Source organism: Saccostrea echinata, unplaced genomic scaffold, assembly GCF_033153115.1.
Source record: "Saccostrea echinata isolate AGI-Se365-2 ecotype Australia unplaced genomic scaffold, CSIRO_AGI_Sech_v1 ptg000034l, whole genome shotgun sequence".
Taxonomy (NCBI): domain Eukaryota; kingdom Metazoa; phylum Mollusca; class Bivalvia; order Ostreida; family Ostreidae; genus Saccostrea; species Saccostrea echinata.
This window is the reverse complement of record NW_026889783.1, coordinates 3,050,655-3,073,548: the sequence shown is the minus strand read 5'-3', so window position 1 is coordinate 3,073,548 and position 22,894 is coordinate 3,050,655. Positions and strand designations below refer to the sequence as shown.

Here is a 22,894-nt window from a genome sequence, read left to right as displayed (position 1 = left end):
TTACAATGGGGAATCAAAGTTTTACTTAGGAGTGTATAGGAAAAAATCCTATTCTCAGGAACATCAAAGCCATGATTAGTCATATATTGATATGGAAGCATCCTCAGGTAGTGCAGGGTTTGTTCAATTCATGACCCCCAGGGGTAAAGAGGGACCTCAATGAGGGATCAAACTTTTACATAGGAAGATATAGGAAAAAATTCTTTAAAAAATCTTTCCAAGAACAGCAAAGCCATTATTAGTCAGATTGATATGGAAGCATCCTCAGGTAGTGTTGATTCAAGTTTGTTAAAGTCATGACCCCCAGGAGTAGGATAGGATGGGTCTACAACTAGGGATCAAAGTTTTACATAAGAATGTATAGGAGAAAAAAATCTGGTGATGAAAACATCAAATTGATTCAGGTGAGTGTTGTGGCTCGTGGGCCTCTAGTTTAAATGTGATTTTAAACAATGCATTTATGTGGGGCTTGTATTTGTAGAGAGAGTCAGAAGTTCTGTTGAATGAAGCTACTGGATCCAAACTAAAACCTGCAGAGGAGTTTCCAGAATCAAGGTCTACTGGAAGAAATAGAAGATCTCTTCCAAATCTCACAAAAGCAGCCATCCCTACCCAAGGAAAAATCAAGAAATTATCATTAGATCCACCATCTGAGGCTGAAATACCATCATCTGCAAAAGGAAGAGGAGGAACAAAAACAAATAAATCAGGGAGTAAAGAAACACAAGGAGTTAAAGATAAACAGGTGAAAGTAATTGATGTGGAGGAAACTCCACCTTTGGAAGAAATGGAAAGTGAAAGTGTAATCACACAGAAAGGGGATGAAAAATTAAATGTGGAAGAAGAATCTTCTCAGGGGAGTAGTGGTGGAAGAAGAGGAAAGAGAAAATCCCAGCAAGTTAAAACAGAATCCCACTCTGAGGAACCCACTTCTTCTCAGAGTGGTGAAAAGATGCAAAATGAGGGAGTGGAGAGAGACATGGCAAAAGGTAAAAAAGGAAAGCGTGGCAGCAAGTCACAAGAACCAGTCTCTCAGAATTCAGAACAGCCTGAAGGAAGCATCAGCCAAGGCCGAGGAAGGCGTAAAAGGAGAACAGTAGATAATGAAGTAGATCAGTCATTGTCTGATGTAAAGGCTGTTAAATCTGAAGGAGGAAAACAGGAGAGTAGTGACACTGCTGATAGAGCGAAAAATAAAGAACCAACAGATTCTGAAACTCATTTATCTAGAGGGAAAAAAGTAGAGGACCATGATATTGAGGAAAGAAAAACAGAAGAATCTCCAGTTGTAAAGGAAATGAACAAAAAAACCAAAGGTTGTAAAAGCTCCACTAAAGCAGAAACTGAGAGTGTTCCTACAAAAAGGAAAGGTAGAGGAACAAAAAGTGATATACATGTATCAGCAACGTCAGTGAGTTCAGAAGTAGAGGATGTGCTTGAACAACCTTCTGGTGAAAGTATAGACAAAGAAATGGAAATGGACAATAGTGAAACAATTTCTAAGCCTGGATCCAGAAGGTCAAGGAAAAAAGAAGCCTTAAGTATCATCAGTGAAGAAACTAGCAATGATTCACAGGAATTACCAAGCACCTCATCTCACAACACAAGAACTAAAAAAGGAGCTAGCAATACTAGTGAAAAAGGGAGTAAGGAGATTATTGACAGTGTGATGAGTGAAAGTAAAACAAAAACAAAACAGAAAGGAAGGGGCAAAGAAAAACTGGAACAGGATAAGGACATGGTGGATGAAAGTGAAGTTAGTGATGGTGATTCTGATAAGAAAAGTAAAAGGAAGTCAGTGACCAAACAGGTGCATGATGTTAAAACAGAAGAAAGTCAGGAAAGTTTTATATCTGCTGAGCCAACAAGAGGAAGGAGAAGAAAGGCTGTGACAAAGCAGACTGACAGTCAAGTCACACAGGACGACAGTGGCTCCAAGCGAAAGTCAAGAGGAGGAGGTCATTCATTGACAGAGAAAGGTGGTGGTGAATCAGGGAGCAGAGACAGCTCAGTGTCAGGACAGAGTGAGGCTGATAATGTGAAATCTTCAGCTAAAAAGGGCAGCAATAAAAAGGTGAAAAATGACCAGGATACCCCACCTGGTACCTCTGACACAGAGATGAGCAGTGACTCCCAGGATAGTAACAAGCCAAAAGGAGCCCCTAAAAGGGGGCGTGGCAGACACAGCACTGCAGAGGTACTGTATACAGTAAAATTTAACACAAACACATCATTCAGTGATTCTGCCCAAAGATTGTTTTCTTATTTACATGTAAAATTAAATGCATTTTTTATTGTTGTTTTAGAATTATGGAAGTATTCTTTTTTTCACCTGAGTCACTCAGGTGACTTGTTGCTATCTGCTTTTTGCGTTGTTTTGTGCCATGTGTGCTAAACAAAATGGAAAAAGTCTGTGAAGTCCTGACTGAGCCTCTAACTAAAAAGACTTAAAAACCCTGATTTGGGGCTAAATTTCATAGAAAATGTCTGTAAAAATGGCCAGAGCATCCTGTTGTGGTTCCCAGTAGCTTGTACAAGCAAAATGGGAATTGAATCAGACATCACAAACACAGTTGTTATGATACTGGTAACTTCTCTCCCAAGAATGGTTATTTTACTCTTTTGCACTCTGTTGAAGCTTTATAAATTTTCACTCCATTGAACAGTATTACAATGTCTCTCATACTTGTAAAACTTTAGAAATCAGGGGCTGACCCCATCATAAACTATAAATTAAAGATAACTCTTATGACAAAATAGTTTCAATTTCATCTAAAACAACAAAACACATTCCCTTTCATTCTTTCATTGTAGTCTACTATCCAGCATTTCATATTCATCATAATGAATAAATTCGTCTCCAAATCGGAAAATTTTCGGTACAGTTGTACTAAGAATCACTGAAATGTTGTTCTGAACATTGGTGACAGTTGAAAACTACAGCCAAATTGTAATTCAGCCCTTCACATGTCTTTTGCCATTTGGTAGGAATAATTGTTTCCGTTGTTTTTCTTTCTCATACTTAGTATGCTTAGACCATTTTGTGGTTCTTTCGCTAACATCATTACTAACCAGACTATGAGTGTTGACGGTGTACTTTTCATCAGCTCTGATCGTTTTTCTGCCACATATTTGTTTAAACTTTCTCCATTTCCCCAATGCCAATTTGTCTCTTTTGGTTCACTTAAAGTTTCGGCAAGACTTGCAATGAATTGATAATGAAAGATCACTTTCGAAGTTTGATAAGCAAAGGAAGATAACTTTTAAGACAAAATAGTTTCGATTTCGTGTAAAACTAGGACATTTTTTTTTAAATTATGGATTGATTTTTTAAAGTTAGTTGCCCACGGACAAGTGCCTATAAAAGATTCATTTGCCCGCCTCTAAAATTCACTAGCCCCGGGCGTCAGGCAATGGGATTTGTCAGCCCCTGGAAATATAATTATATGTTTAATCACATGATACTTCCAGGTAAATTTGAAGGTGGTGCTTATTTCCTTCCCCTTTAATCTTGGCCATAACTTTTGAATGGTTTGTTATAGGACTTTCATATTTCACCTATGTATTCCTTGTGACAAGACCTTTCTTTGGGTACCAACATTTTTGACCTCATGACCTTGCAGTTTGTCCTACTTTTGTAAAACTTAAACCTTGCCCATAACTTTAAAATGACTTTAAAATAACTTTAAAATGGTTAATGCTGGGGCTTTCATATTTCGTATGAGATCCTTGTGACAAGACCTATCTTTGGGTACCAACATTTTTGTCCGCTTGACCTAGACCATTGAGTTTGATCCACCCTTAAAAATAATTTAATCATGGCAACAACTGTAAAAAATTGGTGCTAGGGCTTTCATATTTCACATATATTTTCCTTATTACAAGATCCTTTGGGTACCAACATTTTTTACCTTAGGACCTTGGAGTTTGACTTTCTTTTGAAAAAAAACTAACCTTGGCTTTAACTTTAAAAGGTTGGGCTAGGGCTTTTGTATTTCACATATATATATTTCCTTGTAACAAGACTTTTCTTTAGGTACCAACATTTTTGAAATCGTGACCTTGAAGTTGACCTACTTTTGAAAAAAATTAAAGGTAGCTGTCACTTTTAAATGTTGGTACTAGGGCTTTCGTATTTCACAAGTGTATTCCTTATTACAAGGCTTTTCTTTAAATACCAATGTTTCTGAAATTATGACATTGACCTTTGAGTTTGACCTTCTTTTGAAAAAACTTAAACCTGACCATGACTTTTAAACAGTTGCATACTTGCCAACCTCCAACATGTAAATATCTGGTCATGACCAGATTTGGAAAGTAAAAAATCTGGTCATAACGCGTAACGACATTCACGACACATTTACCATGATTAAATTATATATATATATATATATATCTATATCTATATCTATATATATATATATATATATATATATATATATATATAAGCATTTTAACTTGCAATGAGAAAAATTTAATTTATATTGATTAAATTACATGTTAAATAAGAGCATTGAAGGTTTCATTATTCAGTATTGACCTGAATTAAGTGTGCATTTTTTTACAGTTAAAGGAAAGTCTTTCAAAATCTGCATTGCCGATTTGAAGCACAAGGAAATTTGTGCTAGATTTGTATTCAAATTTTGGTTTTGAAGTAATTTTTTCTCTCTTGAATTAATTTAATTAACAAGTGCTATTCAATGTACAGTTATGCCTACACTATCTTCGAACACTTTATTTTATCTAATGAAAGTTGTTTTCCAAGATTCCTTGATATGTACATAAATATCGTTTCTCTTTTTCTTGGTTCAATTTGTTCCTGCTGGCCCTGATAACCAGCTCGTTCTATCGGAAGCCATTTTAAATTGACTTCAAACTTTAATTTGTCAAAACAACTCTGGTAATTGTTTACACCTGCACTGATAATTTAATGGTACACACGGCCTACTGAACATAGCCATCGGCATTGTTTACGTAAATCCAAGCTTGGGTTGTAACTGGAAGTTTAAAGTGCAACCTAATTTACGAACCAAATCCGGAAATCGGGAGATTTTCGGGTTGTTCGGCAAAAATCGGGTGAAAAGCATGACCCGCCGTGTCATAAAAAATAATCGGGTTAAGGGTAGAAAAATCAGGTGTAACCCGACGAAATCGGGTGAGTTGGCAACTATGCAGTTGGTGTTAAGGCTTTCATATTTCACATTCCTTGTGACAAGACTTTTCTCTGAGTACCAACATTTTGACCTCTTGACCTTTACTTTGGAGTTCTAAAACTGAAACCTTGGCCATAACTTCTGAACAGTTGATACTAAGGCTTTCAGATTGCACTTGTGTATTCCTTGTGACAAGACCTTTCTTTGGGTATCAATATTTTTTACCCCATGACATTGATCTACTTTTACAAAACCTGCCATCATTGTTCCACAAACACATTTTTATTTTTTAAGAAACAAAGTACTAAAACAGTTTTGCCCCTGTTTTATTTTTGCCCTCATTGCAATTTTAAAAGGGGTCAAATTCAAAGAAAACACAAATGTTAGCAAATTTAAAACGGTGCTAAATTATAACTCTGTATACAGTATTAACATTGGAAATACTGGGAAAAAATTATTTGTGCTGTGATGACTTGCCAATTTTAAAATGTTCATACCAAATGTTTTCACCACTACACAAGCAATGTAAAAATATCCTCTCAAAAACATGTATTCACAGGCCAAAAATGAAGTTTCATTAAAGAAATCCAAAATGGAGCCTCCATCAACCCCTCAACAGGGAAAAAAATCTGCTAAAACAACAGATTCACCATCAGCAGCACTGAGGAGAAAGTCTGTGGATCCAATGAAACCCAAAGTAATGTTTACTGGAGTTACAGATGAACAAGGACAGAAGGTTAGACTTTTACAATGTATATCAGTTTAGTCCCCAGTTATGTCACTTTCCTATGGGATTGCAGTTTACAAAAGGCATTTTATATATTATTATTTTGAAATTTTTGTAAAATTTTATATGTAATATGTCATTAAAAGCTAATTTTTGAGAAAAAAGTAAAAAATGCCAAGGGGTGTGTATTCAAAAGGGGGATCCTTAAGCACCCGTGGATGTAACAAGATGAAGGGGAAAAAAATTAAGAAGAGGAATATGAAATCATTGAACTGTCATGTGTACTTTAAATAAAAAAAAAAAATCAAACGCGGACTAAAATAAAAAAGAAACTCCAGAGATTTTGTTATGCCAAAACAATGAGAAATATATTGCTATTCAAAAATTGAATTTATCACATCAGGAGAATTTAAATTGAAGAAACATTGAAATTGAATCTATCAATGACAGTATTTAGTTTCTATATTTATATATATTTTTACCATCAGGTAGTGAAGGACCTAGGAGGACACCTTGTAGATGCTGTTCAGGAATGTACACACCTGGTCACAGACAAGGTCAGATATAACAAATTGTACTGATTTTTTTTTACGTAGTTAAAGACTGCATGATTACTCTTAGATGGCAGTACTGGTACTTGTTTTAAATTCCTGAGTGTGGGAATATTTGTAGGTTAGGAGAACAGTGAAGTTTTTGTGTTGTTTGGCTAGAGGAGTCCCCATTGTTAATCCTCTCTGGTTGGATAGTTGCAAGTCCTCAGGAATGTTTGTAGGTAAGAACACAGTCCTCAGGAATGTTTGTAGGAAAGTTCAAAGTCCTCAGGAATGTTTGTAGGTAAATCCTACTTTTTTAAGCTGCACGTCCACAGAAGTGTTTAAAGGTTTTAATTAGATTTGTTAAAAAATCCTTTTAAGACATTTTTGTTTGAAATTTATTTCCCCGACCTATTTTATAGAAAAGAAATTGTTTCCTTTTAAACTAGAGAAAAAAATATCGCAGCTATCAGGGATGGGGCCCTGACTAAGCTGAAAGTGATACATTAGTATGTGCCTATAACATCACGCAACATGCATATTGAACTCTACATCTCAAATAATTCGACGTAGTGCTTTTTAAAGTTTGGTAAAAAAAAAAGTCCGTGAAAGATTATGTAATTATGCCACGCTGCCATAATGAGTCCACATAATCCCACAAAAGTTCATATCAGCTACAGGGATGGGGTAATGGTAATGTGTAATGTTAATTGACCGTAATTAATTACAAATTTCGATGTAATTGAAAGTAATGTGTAATTGACCAAATTTTCAATTACATGTAATTGTAATTAAATTAATTACTTTTGAGAAAAAGCATGTAATTCACAATTACTTTTCAATTACATTCAATTTTGAATGAAAAATACCCCACTCCCCTCCAGACACAATATTCAGAAAAGCTTAACTGAACTTTCTGACAAAATATTTTTTTTTTTTTTTTTTTTTTTTTTTTATTGTTATAACACTTTCATAGGTATATGTATACAACATAAATTTCATCATTTGGTACAAGTTAACATCCGATTACACATATTTTGTCTTGTCTTAATCATATTTACACAGATCTACTTTTATACACTATGAAAGTTGTTTAGAGAGAGAGAAAAAAAACAAACAGAAACAAAAAAAAGGGGGGGGGGTCAGCAAAGAAAACAATTATTCTATATTACAAATAATACAAAATGGTAAATAATCAATCTAATTTTTTCTTCTGAATCAAATAGGTAATAGGAAATATATATATCTGTATTAATTACAGTGCATCACAAATATTTTGCCAATGCCTTTCATATTCCTCATATCTACAACTTTTAAACAACAAAACTTTTTCAATAAAAATTCTATCTGTGATCCCCTTTAGTACAGCGTCAACATTTATTTTTAGGACCTTCTTATATTTACTACCCAAAATAAATTGTTTTACAATAAGTATTAAAAGATTCTGAAATTTATAAACATTCATATTTTCAAATTTACCAAATAGTATTGCTTGTCTATCAAAACTACAGTGGATGTTAAACTTGTTGAAAATCCATTCTTCAATGGTACTCCAGAGTTCTTTTACATAAAAACATTCTACAAATAAATGATCAATTGTTTCTATATCACTTCTGCAGAAAGTACATGCTGGAGAATCAATCAATTTAAGTCTAAATAGATAATAATTAGTTGGAATGATTCTATGTAATAGTTGAAATTGTAGCCATTGAAATTTAGATTCTTTTGATATTTTAAAAGGAAGTTCAAATATTTTATTCCAGTCTGCTTCACAAAGGGAAATACTGTTTTCTTTCCATTTTTTGAGCGAGTTGACTGGCTCTTTCTTTTTACTTATAAATATATTGTACATGTCCTTACAACCTTTATCATGTTTATAATACACATAAATGGAATTTGGAATATGTGGTCCAATTGACTTTATATTTTTAGTTTCATTATTGTTTATATTTTTCAGTCTATCTAACACTGCGGTCCTAAGACCATTATATTCAATAAAATTTGTTTTCACTTTCAAGTTTATTAAGGAGTCAAAACTTATGAAACTACCTTCATTGTTAAAAAGGTCAATAAGAAAAACAATGCCTTCATTAAAATAGTTTTTCCAAAAGTAAGATTTATTGTTAATTTTAATCTTTGGATTATTCCATATATGTTCAAAGAGCACATGTCTGTTGTTTTCTTGATTTATCCTAATTAGCCTTGCCCAGCTTGACAGGACTTCTTTCCAAAAAACATTATTTAATTTTATTGAAAGATTCAGAATGTAATCAGAACCCCTTATCCAAAGATTTTTTATGTCTAGTTTTATTTCAGCTTCAAATAGTTTTACCCAGTTTGCATTTGAGTGAATAAGTCTTCTGATCCAACTTGATTTGAGAGCAGAAATGAATTCTGTATAATCAATCATTTTAAGACCTCCATATTTATAGTCCTGGATTATAACATTTTTAGCTCACCTGAGCCGAAGGCTCAAGTGAGCTTTTCTGATCACATTTTGTCCGTCGTCCGTCTGTCCGTCCGTCCGTCTGTCCGTCTGTAAACTTTTCACATTTTCGACTTCTTCTCAAGAACCACTGAGCCAAATTCAACCAAACTTGCCACAAAGTATCCTTGGGTGAAGGGGATTCAAGTTTGTTCAAATGAAGGGCCACACCCTCTTTCAAGGGGGAGATAATTAGGAATTAGTGAAAAAATAATGGCATCATTTAAAAATCTTCTTCTGAAGAACCACTGGGCCAGGAAAGATGAAACTTATGTGGAAACATCCTCAGGTAGTGTAAATTCAAGTTTGTTCAAATCATGACCCCTGGGGGTAGGGAGAGGCCACAATGGGGGATCAAAGTTTTACATAGAAATATATAGGAAAATATCTTTAAAAATCTTCTTCTTAAGAACAGCAAAGCCATGATTGGTCATATTTATATGGAAGCATCCTCTGGTAGTGTAGATTCAAGTTTGTTCAAATCATGACCCCTGGGGATAGGGTGGGGCCACAATGGGGGATCAAACTTTTACATAGAAATATACAGGAAAAAATCTTTTTCTCAGGAACAGAAAAGCCTGCATTAGTAAATTTGATATGGAGGCATCCTTGGGTAATGTAGAATGAAATTTGTTCATATCATGACCCCCAGGGGTAGGGTTGGGCCACAATGGGGGATCAAAGTTTTACATAGAAATATACAGGAAAAAATCTTTTCCTCAAGAACAGAAAAGCCATGATTAGTAAAATTGATATGGAGGCATCCTTGGGTAGTGTGGAATGAAATTTGTTCAAATGAGGGACCCCGGGGGTAGGGTGGGGCCACAATGGGGGATCAAATTTTTACAAATGAATATATGGGAAAAAATCTTCTGCTCAAGAACAGCAATGCCATTTGTTATATTGATATGAAAGCATCATCAGGTAGTTTAAAATTCACCCCCCCCCCCCCCCCCATTTACTTTTCAATACTTAACTGATTTTTGCTTTTTTTTCCCTAGCCAATGTGCTCAGGTGAGCGATGTGGCCCATGGGCCTCTTGTTCTTTACCTTATGAATATTGCTACCCCATAAAAAATAATACATATCTGTCTCAAACATCTTCAAAAATTCTGACTTAGGGTTTGGTAAAGTAAGAATTAAATGGTTTAGTTTAGGTAATATTAAAGTTTTAATTACTGTTAACCTTCCAATTGGGGTAAGTTTCCTCAACCTCCACTTATTTAACAATATTTTGATTTCATTTAGTTTTATGGAATAATTTAAGTCAGGCATTTCATCCAAGTTTACTGAAAATTTTATTCCTAAAAGATCAAAATTTGTATTATCCCAATCCAGCTTCCACCTCGAGTGATGGAATACTTCCCTTGAGAATTTTTTACTTCCAATCCATATCATTTTAGTTTTTAAGAAATTTATTTTTAAACCTGATATATTGGCAAAATAATCTAATTCTCGGAGAATACCATCCATGGATCTTGGTGAACCATCCGAGATAAGAGAGGTATCGTCAGCATATTGCGAAAGTTTGTACTCTTCACCTTCAATTGTTATACCTTTAATATCTTGATTATTTCGAATTAAGATTCCAAGAATTTCAGCACACAGCAAAAAGAGATATGGTGAGATTGGATCACCTTGTCTACAGCCTCTTTGGGGGAAAAGATAATCTGAAGTGAATCCATTTTGTATAACACATGATTTAATACCATTATAAAAGGTTCTAATCCAATTTATAAAAGAAGGCCCAAAATTAAAAAATTCAAGGGTTTGATATATAAAATTCCAAGAGATTGTATCAAATGCTTTTTCAAAGTCAATTAACATCAATAGGCCAGGTATTTGATTGTATTCTGTATAATGCATTATATCATATATCAGTCTAATATTCTCCCCGATAAATCTACCTTTAATAAATCCAGTTTGATCTCTGTTTATCAATTTGTCCAATTTAGTTTTCATTCGTTCAGCGATGCATCCTGATGCTATTTTATAAACCACATTTAAAAGACTAATGGGTCGCCAATTTTTCAGAAATTGTTTTTCCTTTCCTGCTTTCGGAATACACGTAATGATTCCCAATTTATTTGAATCTGAGAATTGAAGTAATTCATTTGAATTATTTATTGCTCTTGTAATAAAGGAGCCAATATCTTTCCAGAAAAATTTGAAAAATTCACACGTAAATCCATCAGGTCCTGGACTTTTTTCATTTTTCATTTGTTTTAAGAAATTAAAAACTTCAAGATTTGTTACTGGTCCTTCCAGACTGTTTGATTCCTCTCTACTTAATTTAGGAATATCATATTGTTTAAGTCTTTCATAAATATTTTCTGACTCTACATTTTCCCTTTTCTTGTATAAGTTTTCGTAAAAAACTTTTGTTTCATTTAAAATCTCAATTTGAGAAGAGACAATTGATCCATTGTCCTTTTCTATTTTAGGTATTTGCTTACTCACATAGTTTCTTGATTCTAAACTTACAAAATATTTAGAGGGTTTTTCTCCTTCCTCAATCCATTTGACCTTTGACCTTATGCATTGACCTTTAAATCTTATATTCTTTATTTCTTCTACTTCTCTTTGTTTTTCTTCGAGTTCATTAATTGACTGATCTGTTAAATTCTGTTCTAATTCTAATATTTCTCTTTCCAATAGTTGCTCTCTTTCAATAATTTTCTTTTTTTTATATGTTGAAAATGAAATTGACTTCCCTCTTACTTCCATTAACAAGATATCAAGAAAGAGTTGATCACTAATGGTAAATTGAATAGCATCATTCTCAAGGCAATGGATTTTTTCCATATTGTATACTGGGCAGGAATATTGGATTTTAACCTCCTCAATCTTACATTTTATTTGTTCTACATATTCTTTTTCATGTAGCAGAGAATTATTGAATTTCCAGAAACCCTTTCCTTTTTAGCTCACCTGAGCTGAAAGCTCAAGTGAGCTTTTCTGATCACATTTTGTCCGGCGTCCGTCTGTCTGTCCGTCTGTCTGTCTGTCTGTAAACTTTTCACATTTTCGAATTCTTCTCAAGAACCACTGGGCCAATTTCAACCAAACTTGCCACAAAGTATCCTTTGGTAAAGGGGATTCACGTTTGTTCAAATGAAGGGCCACGCCCTCTTTCAAGGGGAGATAATTAGGAATTACTGAAAAAATAATGGCATCATTTAAAAATCTTCTTCTCAAGAACCACTGGGCCAGGAAAGATGAAACTCACATGAAAGCATCCTTAGGTAGTGTACATTCAAGTTTGTTCAAATCATGACCCCCGGGGGTAGGGCGGGGCCACAATGGAGGATCAAATTTTTACATAGAAATATATAGGAAAAATCTTTAAAAATCTTCTTCTCAAGAACAGCAAAGCCATAATGAGTCATATTTATATGGAAGCATCCTGAGGTAGTGTAGATTCAAGTTTGTTCAAATCATGACCCCCGGGGGTAGGGTGGGGCCACAATGGAGGATCAAAGTTTTACATAGAAATATATAGGAAAAATCTTTAAAAATCTTCTTCTCAAGAACAGCAAAGCCATGATAAGTCATATTTATATGGAAGCATCCTGAGGTAGTGTAGATTCAAGTTTGTTCAAATCATGACCCCCGGGGGTAGGGTGGGGCCACAATGGAGGATCAAAGTTTTACATAGAAATATATAGGAAAAATCTTTAAAAATCTTCTTCTCAAGAACAGCAAAGCCATGATGAGTCATATTTATATGGAAGCAATCTCAGGTAGTGTAGATTCAAATTTATTCAAACCATGGCCCCTGGGGGTAGGGCGGGGCCACAATGGAGGATCAAAGTTTTACATAGAAATATATAGGAAAAATCTTTTAAAATCTTCTTCTCAAGAACAGCAAAGCCATGATGAGTTCTATTTATATGGAAGCATCCTGAGATAGAGTAGATTCAAGTTTGTTCAAATCATGACCCCCGGGGGTAGGGCGGGGCCACAATGGAGGATCAAAGTTTTACATAGAAATATATAGGAAAAATCTTTAAAAATCTTCTTCTCAAGAACAGCAAAGCCATGATGAGTCATATTTATATGGAAGCATCCTGAGGTAGTGTAGATTCAAGTTTGTTCAAATCATGACCCCCGGGGGTAGGGCGGGGCCACAATGGAGGATCAAAGTTTTACATAGAAATATATAGGAAAAATCTTTAAAAATCTTCTTCTCAAGAACAGCAAAGCCATGATGAGTCATATTTATATGGAAGCATCCTGAGGTAGTGTAGATTCAAATTTGTTCAAATCTTGACCCCCGGGGGTAGGGCGGGGCCACAATGGAGGATCAAAGTTTTACATAGAAATATATAGGAAAAATCTTTTAAAATCTTCTTCTCAAGAACAGCAAAGCCATGATGAGTCATATTTATATGGAAGCATCCTCAGGTAGTGTAGTTTCAAATTTGTTCAAATCTTGACCCCTGGGGGTAGGGTGGGGCCACAATGGAGGATCAAAGTTTTACATAGAAATATATAGGAAAAATCTTTAAAAATCTTCTTCTCAAGAACAGCAAAGCCATGATGAGTCATATTTATATGGAAGCATCCTGAGGTAGTGTAGATTCAAGTTTGTTCAAACCATGACCCCCGGGGGTAGGGCGGGGCCACAATGGAGGATCAAAGTTTTACATAGAAATATAAAGGAAAATATCTTCTTCTGAAGAACTGCAAACCATGATGAGTCATTTTGATATGGAAGCATCCTCAGGTAGTGTAGATTCAATTTTGTTCAAATGATGACCCCCAGGGGTAGGGTGGGGCCCAATGGGGGAAGGAAAGTTTTACATAAGAACATATAGAAAAAATATTTCTTCTCAAGAACAGAAAAGCTATGTTTAATCATATTGATATGGAAGCATCCTCAGGTAGTGTAGATTCAAGTTTGTTCAAACCATGACCCCCGGGGTAGGGCGGAGCCACAATGGAGGATCAAAGTTTTACATAGAAATATAAAGGAAAATATCTTCTTCTGAAGAACAGAAAAGCTATGTTTAGTCATATTGATATGGAAGCATCCTCAGGTAGTGTAGATTCAATTTTGTTCAAATGATGACCCCCAGGGGTAGGATGGGGCCCAATGGGGGATGGAAAGTTTTACATAAGAACATATAGAAAAAATATTTCTTCTCAAGAACAGAAAAGCTGTGTTTAGTCATATTGATATGGAAGCATCCTCAGGTAGTGTAGATTCAAGTTTGTTCAAATGATGACCCCTGGGATAGGGAGGAGCCACAATGAGGGATCAAATTTTTACAAAGGAATATATGGGAATTTTTTTTTAAAAAATCTTCTCAAGTACAACAAAGCCATTTGTTATATTGACATGGAAGCATCATCAGGTAGTTTAAAATTCAAGCCCCCCCCCTCCCCCGGTCTTTTCAATACTGAACTGATTGTGCTTTTGCCTAGCCAATGTGCTCAGGTGAGCGATGTGGCCCATGGGCCTCTTGTTTAAATTCATTTAATTTACAGTGTAGTAGAACTGGAGAATGATCAGAACAGTAACTACTTTCAAACTTAACACAAGGCATCATAGTTAGCATAGACTCAGATATCAGGAAAAAGTCAAGTCTAGCTTGTTTGAGTGGATTTTTTCGTCTCCAGGTAAACCTTTTTAAATTTGGATTATCTTCACGAAATACATCCTTAAGATTTAAAGCATCCATAAGCTTCATTACTTCAAGTCTTGATTTTGGGTTGTTTAAATTTTTGTAATTCATTGAATCCAAATCCTTATCAAAAACTAAATTAAAATCACCCCCTATAACAATATTTTGGGAAGAGTAAATCTCCTCTATTTTATGAACTAAACTTAAGTAGAAATTAGGTGTGTCAGAGTTTGGACCATAAATATTTATTAGTAAAAAAGAGATATCCTCAATAAAGACATCCAAAATTAGAAAATTACCACCAGTATCCCTATATTCATTGATGATTTTTAATTCACAGTTGTTATTAAAAAGGATAGCAACTCCCCTTGAATTGGATTTGAATGAACTAAAAAATGCTTTATATCCCCACTGTGTTCTTATAAAGTTTTCATCTTTTCCCACAAAATGGGTATCTTGAAAAAATAAACATTATAATTCTTAGCTTTTAAATTCTTAAGCACATCTCTTCTTTTATGAATGTTACCAAGGCCTTGACAGTTTACTGTAAGTATTTTTAGGTTGTTGTTCTTATTATGATCCATAAATATTTTAAAAGTATGGATGAAAATATTGCTGACCCCATACAAGACAGAAACAAAAAGATAAATAAAAGATAACAAAAGTGTATATACAAAAGTATGTGGATTGTCTGAGAAAACATGCCTTGTTTTTGAGAGTAGAAAGTTTATACCAAAAACATATAATTGATATTACTAAAGAGTTAACACTAAACACCTTTAAAAAGAATGAAAGTGAGTTTACAGGTGTAGGGAATACAGTATACAGAGTCTTTTCTATTTGTAGAAAAATATGTGAATTCACCCAACAAGTTGTGAATTAAAAATTTGTTTGTTTTTTTTATTCTCTTTCAAGGGAAACCATTAGTGGTGTATTATAATCACAACTTGTTTATCTTTTTTTAATAATTAGGTTATGTATCTATATGAAACAAATGAGACAATGCATACAGATCCCTCCGTGTTATGTGACATGTTGAGGAAAAATCAACTTACATACAGCGTACAGTTTGAGCCAATATATTATCGGGAAAAGGGAAAAGCGAGCAGCAAGAACAGGAAATATTATGTTTCAAAAATTACCGGAATATTATAGGTTGGAAAAAAGAATTCCGGAATACTAGAAAGTCGGTAAACACATATTTTACCTATTAAATATAGTTAACCTGTAAGATGAAATAAGATAAATACAAGAACTCGATATTAAGCAGTTCTAAAATTGTACATAACACTGGGTTTATTTTTCATGGTGTCAAACTGAAGTTGGTAAATTTTTAACCGCACTGAGGCCTGCTTCTTTAATATGGGAGAACCGACGGGGTCCAATGTTGTTTCCATGCCATCGAGACACAACCACCAGTAAGTTGTTAACTTCATTTTCAGCTAGCAGTTTTAGTAATAGCCGTCCCGCCCCATGTTCCCCGTCATCATTTGAACCTTCATGGATTATCCCATCACTGCTTGTGAAACGGTAAGCGTAAACGTTATGGCTCGCACTTGGTACGGTTTCGATACGCATGATTTCCACCAGTGATCGTTTGATCTGTTTATAGGAATCGACTTGGGTGGAATGTGCCATAAACCGGTTTCCGTTGTCCTCAATTGACTTTCCTGGGTTAACGGTAATCTTGACTGCGTCGCTGGTAATCACCTCGTCTGCCGTGGGGAGAGATCCTACTTTCTCTCTGTAGATTGAATTACTCTAAGTGAAAATAAGTTTGTCCCCCTTCATTTTCGTCTCGATATTTCGCTCTGCATATTTTCTTTGAACTTCATATAACTGTTTTCTTCTTTCCCGTATCTCCTCTGGTTGTTGTTGGGCAATTCTAATGTCCGACTTCTTTTCTTTTAAAACTTTTATGTGCTTCATTACAAGATCCTTTTGAGCCTTATCAGCAAATTGCACACAAATCGGTCTAGGAAACTTTCGTTGAGCATCATATTCTCCCATTCGGAAGAGTTTCTGTATTTGTAATTCATCTACCACTGTCTCCTCCATTTCCATCTCCGATATGAATAGTATTACATTTCTCAGAGTTTTTGCTAAGTTTTCTGGCGACTTCCTCTCTGGGGTTTTTTCCTCTAGTCCACTAACAATAATGTTATTTTCCATTGATCTTGACTTGAGATCAACTATTTGGCTACTTTGCGAATTTACGCGGTATTCAAGACGAACTACATAATCTTTGAGTCTGTTCATTTCACGTTCCATTTTTTTCTGGTTATCCTGCAGTTCTGTCACAAGGTATAATGTGTCGTTGGCCTGCTCTTGAACAGTTTCTAGTCTTTCTTGTATACCATTTTTTGCTCTGATTTCTTTTGTGATTTCATCTATGTGTCGACCTTGTCCATCGAGCCGTAACATAAAATTCGCCAAAGTAGTCTGAATACTTGTAATGCCCTGCATAATATCCCTTAACTGAAAATCTTCCATTTTCTGATTACTTTGATCGCCTTGTTCCATACACTCGTCTGCACTGTCCATTTTATCTAGTCCTCGTTTTTTGGAGATATCCGTCATTGTTAAGACAAAGACAGTTTACATGTACAGTCATAAACAGAATGAGTATCACTCACCAAGTAAACTGACTTACCGAAAATACACAGAACATTTTCCCGATGTTTGGCGTTATATATTCTTTCAAAAGTTGTCACATAATACTTCAAAGGTTATCATAATTAAAGTCACTGCACTTTAGGCTTTCTGATTTCAATAATTTCGAGTTTTTAGGTAAAAACCTTCCTCTCAGAAAATCTTGTCCGTCTACATGTTGGGCATGCGCACTTATCCTGACAAAATATTTTGATAGTTATTTTTGTTAAAGGAATTCAGATATTTGTCCTTCTTAGTGATTTTTTTTTCTCTTGTGCATTTTCTTTAAAACTTTTGAATTCAAATAATATCTCTGTGTTTAATTTACATATAAATTAATAATTTTGATTAAGTTGTTTATTAACTGACATTTAAATTAAATAGTCCAAGGGCTTCTAATCCTTTGTTTGTCAAAAACCAACATTTTGAGAAATCTTAGAATGCTGAAAAGGGAACCATCAAGGCAAAATGCATCCATTGTTTTACATAAATATATCAGAAAGCTTAAAAATATGACATAAAATTTTGTGGCTATGCTATTTATTAAAAACATGAGTAAACTTGTTAGCCATTATCGTATTCCTGTCACATATGCCCCAGCAGAAAGAACTTTTAGTGTGACAGGAAAAGCGTCAAACCTGATAGGAGTGGGTTAGGGAACACAATATTTGAAACATCGTTAAACATCTAATGTAAATGTTGAACAAAAATGTTGTAACTGAATCTGATATGAATACAAAGGAACGTTCATGACTATTTAAGTGTTTTCTTAAAATGTAATTTGTAATTTAATTAATTACATTTGCAAACTAATTGTAATTTAATTAATTACATTTCAAAATCTTTGTAATGGTAATGGTAATTTAATTGAAGGTTTTGGGCAAGTAATTGTAATTTAATTAATTACATTCCTATGTAATTGACCCCATCCCTGAATTCAGCTAGACTCTTTACATAATGGCTATGCTATTTATTAAAAAAAAAAAATTCTGCATCATAAAATTTTTATAGTTTATATACATATATGTTTTATCATTGATAAACAACAAAGAAAATCAAATACAATAACAAAAATCCATACAAATTTATGGGAAAAATAGTAACAATAAAAAAAACATTTATTAGAAGGAAAAAACAAATTCTATCTGATGATTCAGCTAATTTCCTCCAGTCTGCATCACATTTTGTATATATAAATTCTAAGGGCTACAAATGATATAAGATTGGTAAACAAAATTGTTTTTGCATTGACTTCAGTATAGAATCATACATTTAGTTTCCATGATACATTGAATTTTAAGATTTCACTAACAACATTCAATATTCTTTGAATATTTTGACATTCATATAAGTTTTTGTTTCAGCACATTCCTTAAGAACATAATTAGATATACCTTTCCATTATCTTAGATAACTCCTATTAGTAAGCAAATTTTTAAGTATTCTGTAGTTAAAATCTGCAAATTTTTGTCAAAAGCTTTGACAATTTTGGAAAAATATTCTTTTGAAAAACATGAATCTGGAATAATGAATTCTTGTGTCAATTTGTGAACAGCATGACTTCACAATTTTTTAAAAAGATTTCTTAATAGTAAAGTTTGCACTTTTTGTCTTTAATGCAGAAAAGGATATCTGATATTGTGAATTATTACCGTCTTCCTTGGAAGACGGTACACAGAGTTGAAGTATTTTACAGTCTTCAGACTATGCACTTCCTCTCTTTTGTGATTGGTAGAAATTGCATGATGAAAAAATTTTCAATTATTTCATTGGTTGAAATGCTGTTCAAGGCAAGGGAGATAATTTTCTGATGATCTAATTTTCGTACGACTTAACAATTTTTCAAGATTTTCAATCGTAAAAAAATATGACAAAACAAACAGTGGAAATTGGCAGTAATTAATTCAAAATAACATGCTTTTTTTTTTTTTAAAGCAATTACCAAAAAAAAATTCTATATTTTCATTGTTAAGAGAATTGATCTTTATTGCATGCAAGCTTTACAGCTTGTATATATCTTTTTCCCTTTGTTTTTCACTGTCTTTCTAATCTCGGCAGCACTCAGCAACACCTCGGCCGATTCGTACCTCATCTACATATCACAAAGGGGATGGAATCAGCCGAGGTTTGCCGAATGATCTCGGAAACAGAGTCGAAGTTTACGGAGACAGTCGAACATCTGTTAACTTTTCACTTGGTAGGGTTTATGTCAGAAAAAAAATTATGAAGAAATACAAAGCCAAGTAATTTTCAAGAATTATACGGCCTGATAGGTTTAGGTCAGTTTACTGTTTAAGGTTGTTGCTAAAGACGGTAAGATTTTTGAAAAAACTCTACTTGTAGTATGTTACATTGGAACATAATGGATAGCTTCTAGCGAGTCTTCTGTTTGTATTACAGATCATGTTCCTTTTTTAATCCGTGATGAAGCAGCAGAGAGGCAGTATAAGTTTACTCTTCACCTATCTCTGGAGAAGGCCAGTGAGGCTAGCCTGTTGTCAGGATACCAGATCCATGTCACCAAGTCTGTCAAACCAGACCCAGCCAACATGAAAGGTACTTTATAATACAGTCTAACCTTGTTATCTCAGTGGGACAGAGGAAAAGCTTAGAGATATCCGAGGACTTAAGATATTAAGGGTTAAATACTTCAATAGTAAGTGTTTAGAAATTCATTTACTTCAACATATCCATGATTACTGAGAAACCAAAGTTCAACTGTATATTATTATACAAAGTAAGATAACTAGTTAAGCAGTCTTCGAAGTCCAGTGCATAACCTGGTAAAGTTGAAAGTGGGCATGTGGAAATTGCACACTTACAAGCCCAAAGGGCATGTTAATTTGGAGTCTTAAACCTTCATATTGATTATAACGACGTACTTTCACTTTTGATTCGAGTGATCAATTCATCAGATGTTTCATTTTCATTTGTGAAGTACACATCAAAATAACATCAATATAGCATTTAATATACACTAAAGTATTTGATTACTCATCTAAAGTGAAGCATAAAATAAGATTTTAACAGCAGGTTATTCTACCAAGATTAACAAGAAACTCTATTGCATTGGAGACACAAAAAGTGTTGAAAACAATTAATGGCATATCAATAGATGCTCTCGGAAAAAAAGATTTCCTTGACATGAAAAGGCAAATATAAAGAATAAAATTACACATACTTGATTTCTGGGCATGTACATGTAAATATTTGTTTGGGCTAGTGTAATTAGTGGATACACTTGCCAGAAGGGCATGTGCTGAAAAAAAGATTTGGCCCTTTAATGACTGGCTAAGAGAAAGAATTAGATTCTGGTACTGATATAATAAAACATGGATTTTGAGGTTATTTGTATGACCTGTAGGTAAAGATATTCCCTTTACATTTCAGACATAATTATGTATGACCTGTCAGTAACGATATTCCCTTTACTTTTCAGACATAATTACTTGTTCGGGTGCAGAGGTAAGAGAATTTATTTTTGACTGATCATCTGAAAGCGTAGACAATCTTTATACCCCAGGCAACAAGTTGCATGAGGTATAACGTTTTTGACCCGTCCGTCAGTCCTGGTTTTTTTGTCCGCGCAACTCCTCATAAACCGCTGCACAGAATTTCGTCAAACTTTGCAAATATTTAGGACACAATGTGTAGATGTGCATGTTACCAGAAAATTTCGATTCCCTTATTTTTTCTGGGAATTTTGGCACTTTTCAACTTAGATTTTTGGCCATATCTTGAATATAGAGATGAACAGATTAGATTGTCAGCGCAACTCCTCATAAACTGTTGCACAGAATTTCGTCAAACTTTGCAGATATTTAGCACACAATATGTTGATGTGCATATTACCAGGAAATTCCCATTCCATTTTTTTTTCTGGGAATTTCAGCACTTTTCAACTTTGATTTTTGGCCATATTTTGAATATAGAGATGAACAGTTTGTCAGCGCAACTCCTCATAAACTGTTGCACAGAATTTCGTCAAACTTTGCAGATATTTAGCACACAATGTGTTGATGTGCATATTACCAGGAAATTCCCATTCCATTTTTTTTTTCTGGGAATTTCAGCACTTTTCAACTTTTGATTTTTGGCCATATTTTGAATATAGAGATGAACAGTTTGTCAGCGCAACTCCTCTTAAACCGCTGCACAGAATTTCGACAAACTTTGCAGATATTTAGCACACAATGTGTTGATGTGCATATTACCAGGAAATTCCCATTCCATTATTTTCCTGGGAATTTCAGCACTTTCCAACTTTGATTTTTGGCCATATCTTGAATATAGAGATGAACAGTTTGTCAGCGCAACTCCTCTTAAACCACTGCACAGAATTTCGACAAACTTTGCAGATATTTAGCACACAAAGTGTTGATGTGCATATTACGATGAAATTCAGATTCCATTATTTTTCTAGGAATTTCAGCACTTTTCAACTTAGATTTTTGGCCATATCTTGAATATAGAGATGAACAGTTTGTCAGCGCAACTCCTCTTAAACCACTGCACAGAATTTGGTCAAACTTTGCAGATATTTAGTACACAGTGTGTAGATGTGCATATTACCAGGAAACTCCGATTCCATTATTTTTGCCTTAAGAGTTTTGCCTATTATTGAAGAAACTTTCCAGCTAGGTAATAAGGAAATCCACTGGAGTCAGCTTTTGTAATGAAATTTTATGTGAAATATTTTATGACTCACCCCCCCCCCCCCCCAAATTGGTGCTTTGCCTTAAATAATTTCATAAGTACAGTATATAAACAAATTCATATGACTACATCATAATTTTGTTTCCATCAATTATTTAAATGTGTAAATTGTCATGTGTTGGACATGAACTTACACTCATTAACAAATCGAAATCACTGAGGAATTTAAATAACAGTTTGTCGGCATAACTCCTGCACTGAATTTCCTGAAACTTTGTAGGTATTTCAGACATAATGTATAGATTTGTATATTACCAAGTAATTTTGATTCCATTATTTATCTAGAAACTTCAGCCCAATTAAATTTGTAACATACAAAGATTTGAATGTCCTTATATGCAAGAAGTTTTGATGTGATGATTTTTTGCAAGTAATGCCCCTTTTTGAATTATACTGTGTTTTTAAAATGCACTGTGCCATTCATTACGTGTTGCATTGTTGAGTTTTGGGGGAGTGTGGGGTATGTGAGCTTGCTCACTTTTTCTTTCATTTTTTTGATGAAATTTAAAGTTATGGCTTTTCAAAAATGTTTTGTTTTGCATTGCTTAAGCCATAACATTCAGAAGTGTAAAATGTAAAATTATTTTTCACATGCTTTACTTTGAAAGGGAGAAAGCTACCGGTACTTGAAAGATTTTGTTGTATGTTTCATGTAAAATTATTTTTCAATACTTGAACTTCATAGATTTATACTTGGTAGGAAGGTTTTTATGTAACTATAGAGGTGTAACACAATTCTGTACCACATCAAGGACACAGGATTCCCATCTTTGAAATAATTTTGAAACAAAGAAACATTAGAATATCATATTTGGCATGAAGGTTGCTTGTGGTCAGAAGGTATGTCTTGTACCAAACCAGGGTTATCTAGACAAGGTCAAGATCAAGGAGCTTGGAAGTAAAAAGTATTAAATCACATAAAATAAAGAATTCCAATAGACGTACCAAATAAGAAGAATTTTTAGCAAGGATTCAATTTTGGGATTTTTAGCGAGGGT

The 22,894-nt window shown here is 34.1% G+C and overlaps 2 protein-coding genes across 2 annotated transcripts in view; one reads left to right on the top strand and one right to left on the bottom strand.

Moving 5' to 3' along the window:
* LOC133199571 (peptidyl-prolyl cis-trans isomerase FKBP1A-like) overlaps positions 1-22,894 on the bottom strand; it is a 159,183-nt gene that overhangs the window by 82,384 nt on the left and 53,905 nt on the right. The gene's annotated exons all lie outside the window — the stretch shown is intronic.
* LOC133199573 (mediator of DNA damage checkpoint protein 1-like) overlaps positions 1-22,894 on the top strand; it is a 46,809-nt gene that overhangs the window by 21,307 nt on the left and 2,608 nt on the right. The window contains exons 17-22 of the mRNA XM_061335390.1: positions 482-2,197; positions 5,737-5,889; positions 6,369-6,437; positions 6,553-6,652; positions 19,581-19,736; positions 20,620-20,645. Of these exons, the coding sequence (XP_061191374.1) occupies positions 482-2,197; positions 5,737-5,889; positions 6,369-6,437; positions 6,553-6,652; positions 19,581-19,736; positions 20,620-20,645 (2,220 nt within the window). The remainder of the gene's footprint in view (positions 1-481; positions 2,198-5,736; positions 5,890-6,368; positions 6,438-6,552; positions 6,653-19,580; positions 19,737-20,619; positions 20,646-22,894) is intronic.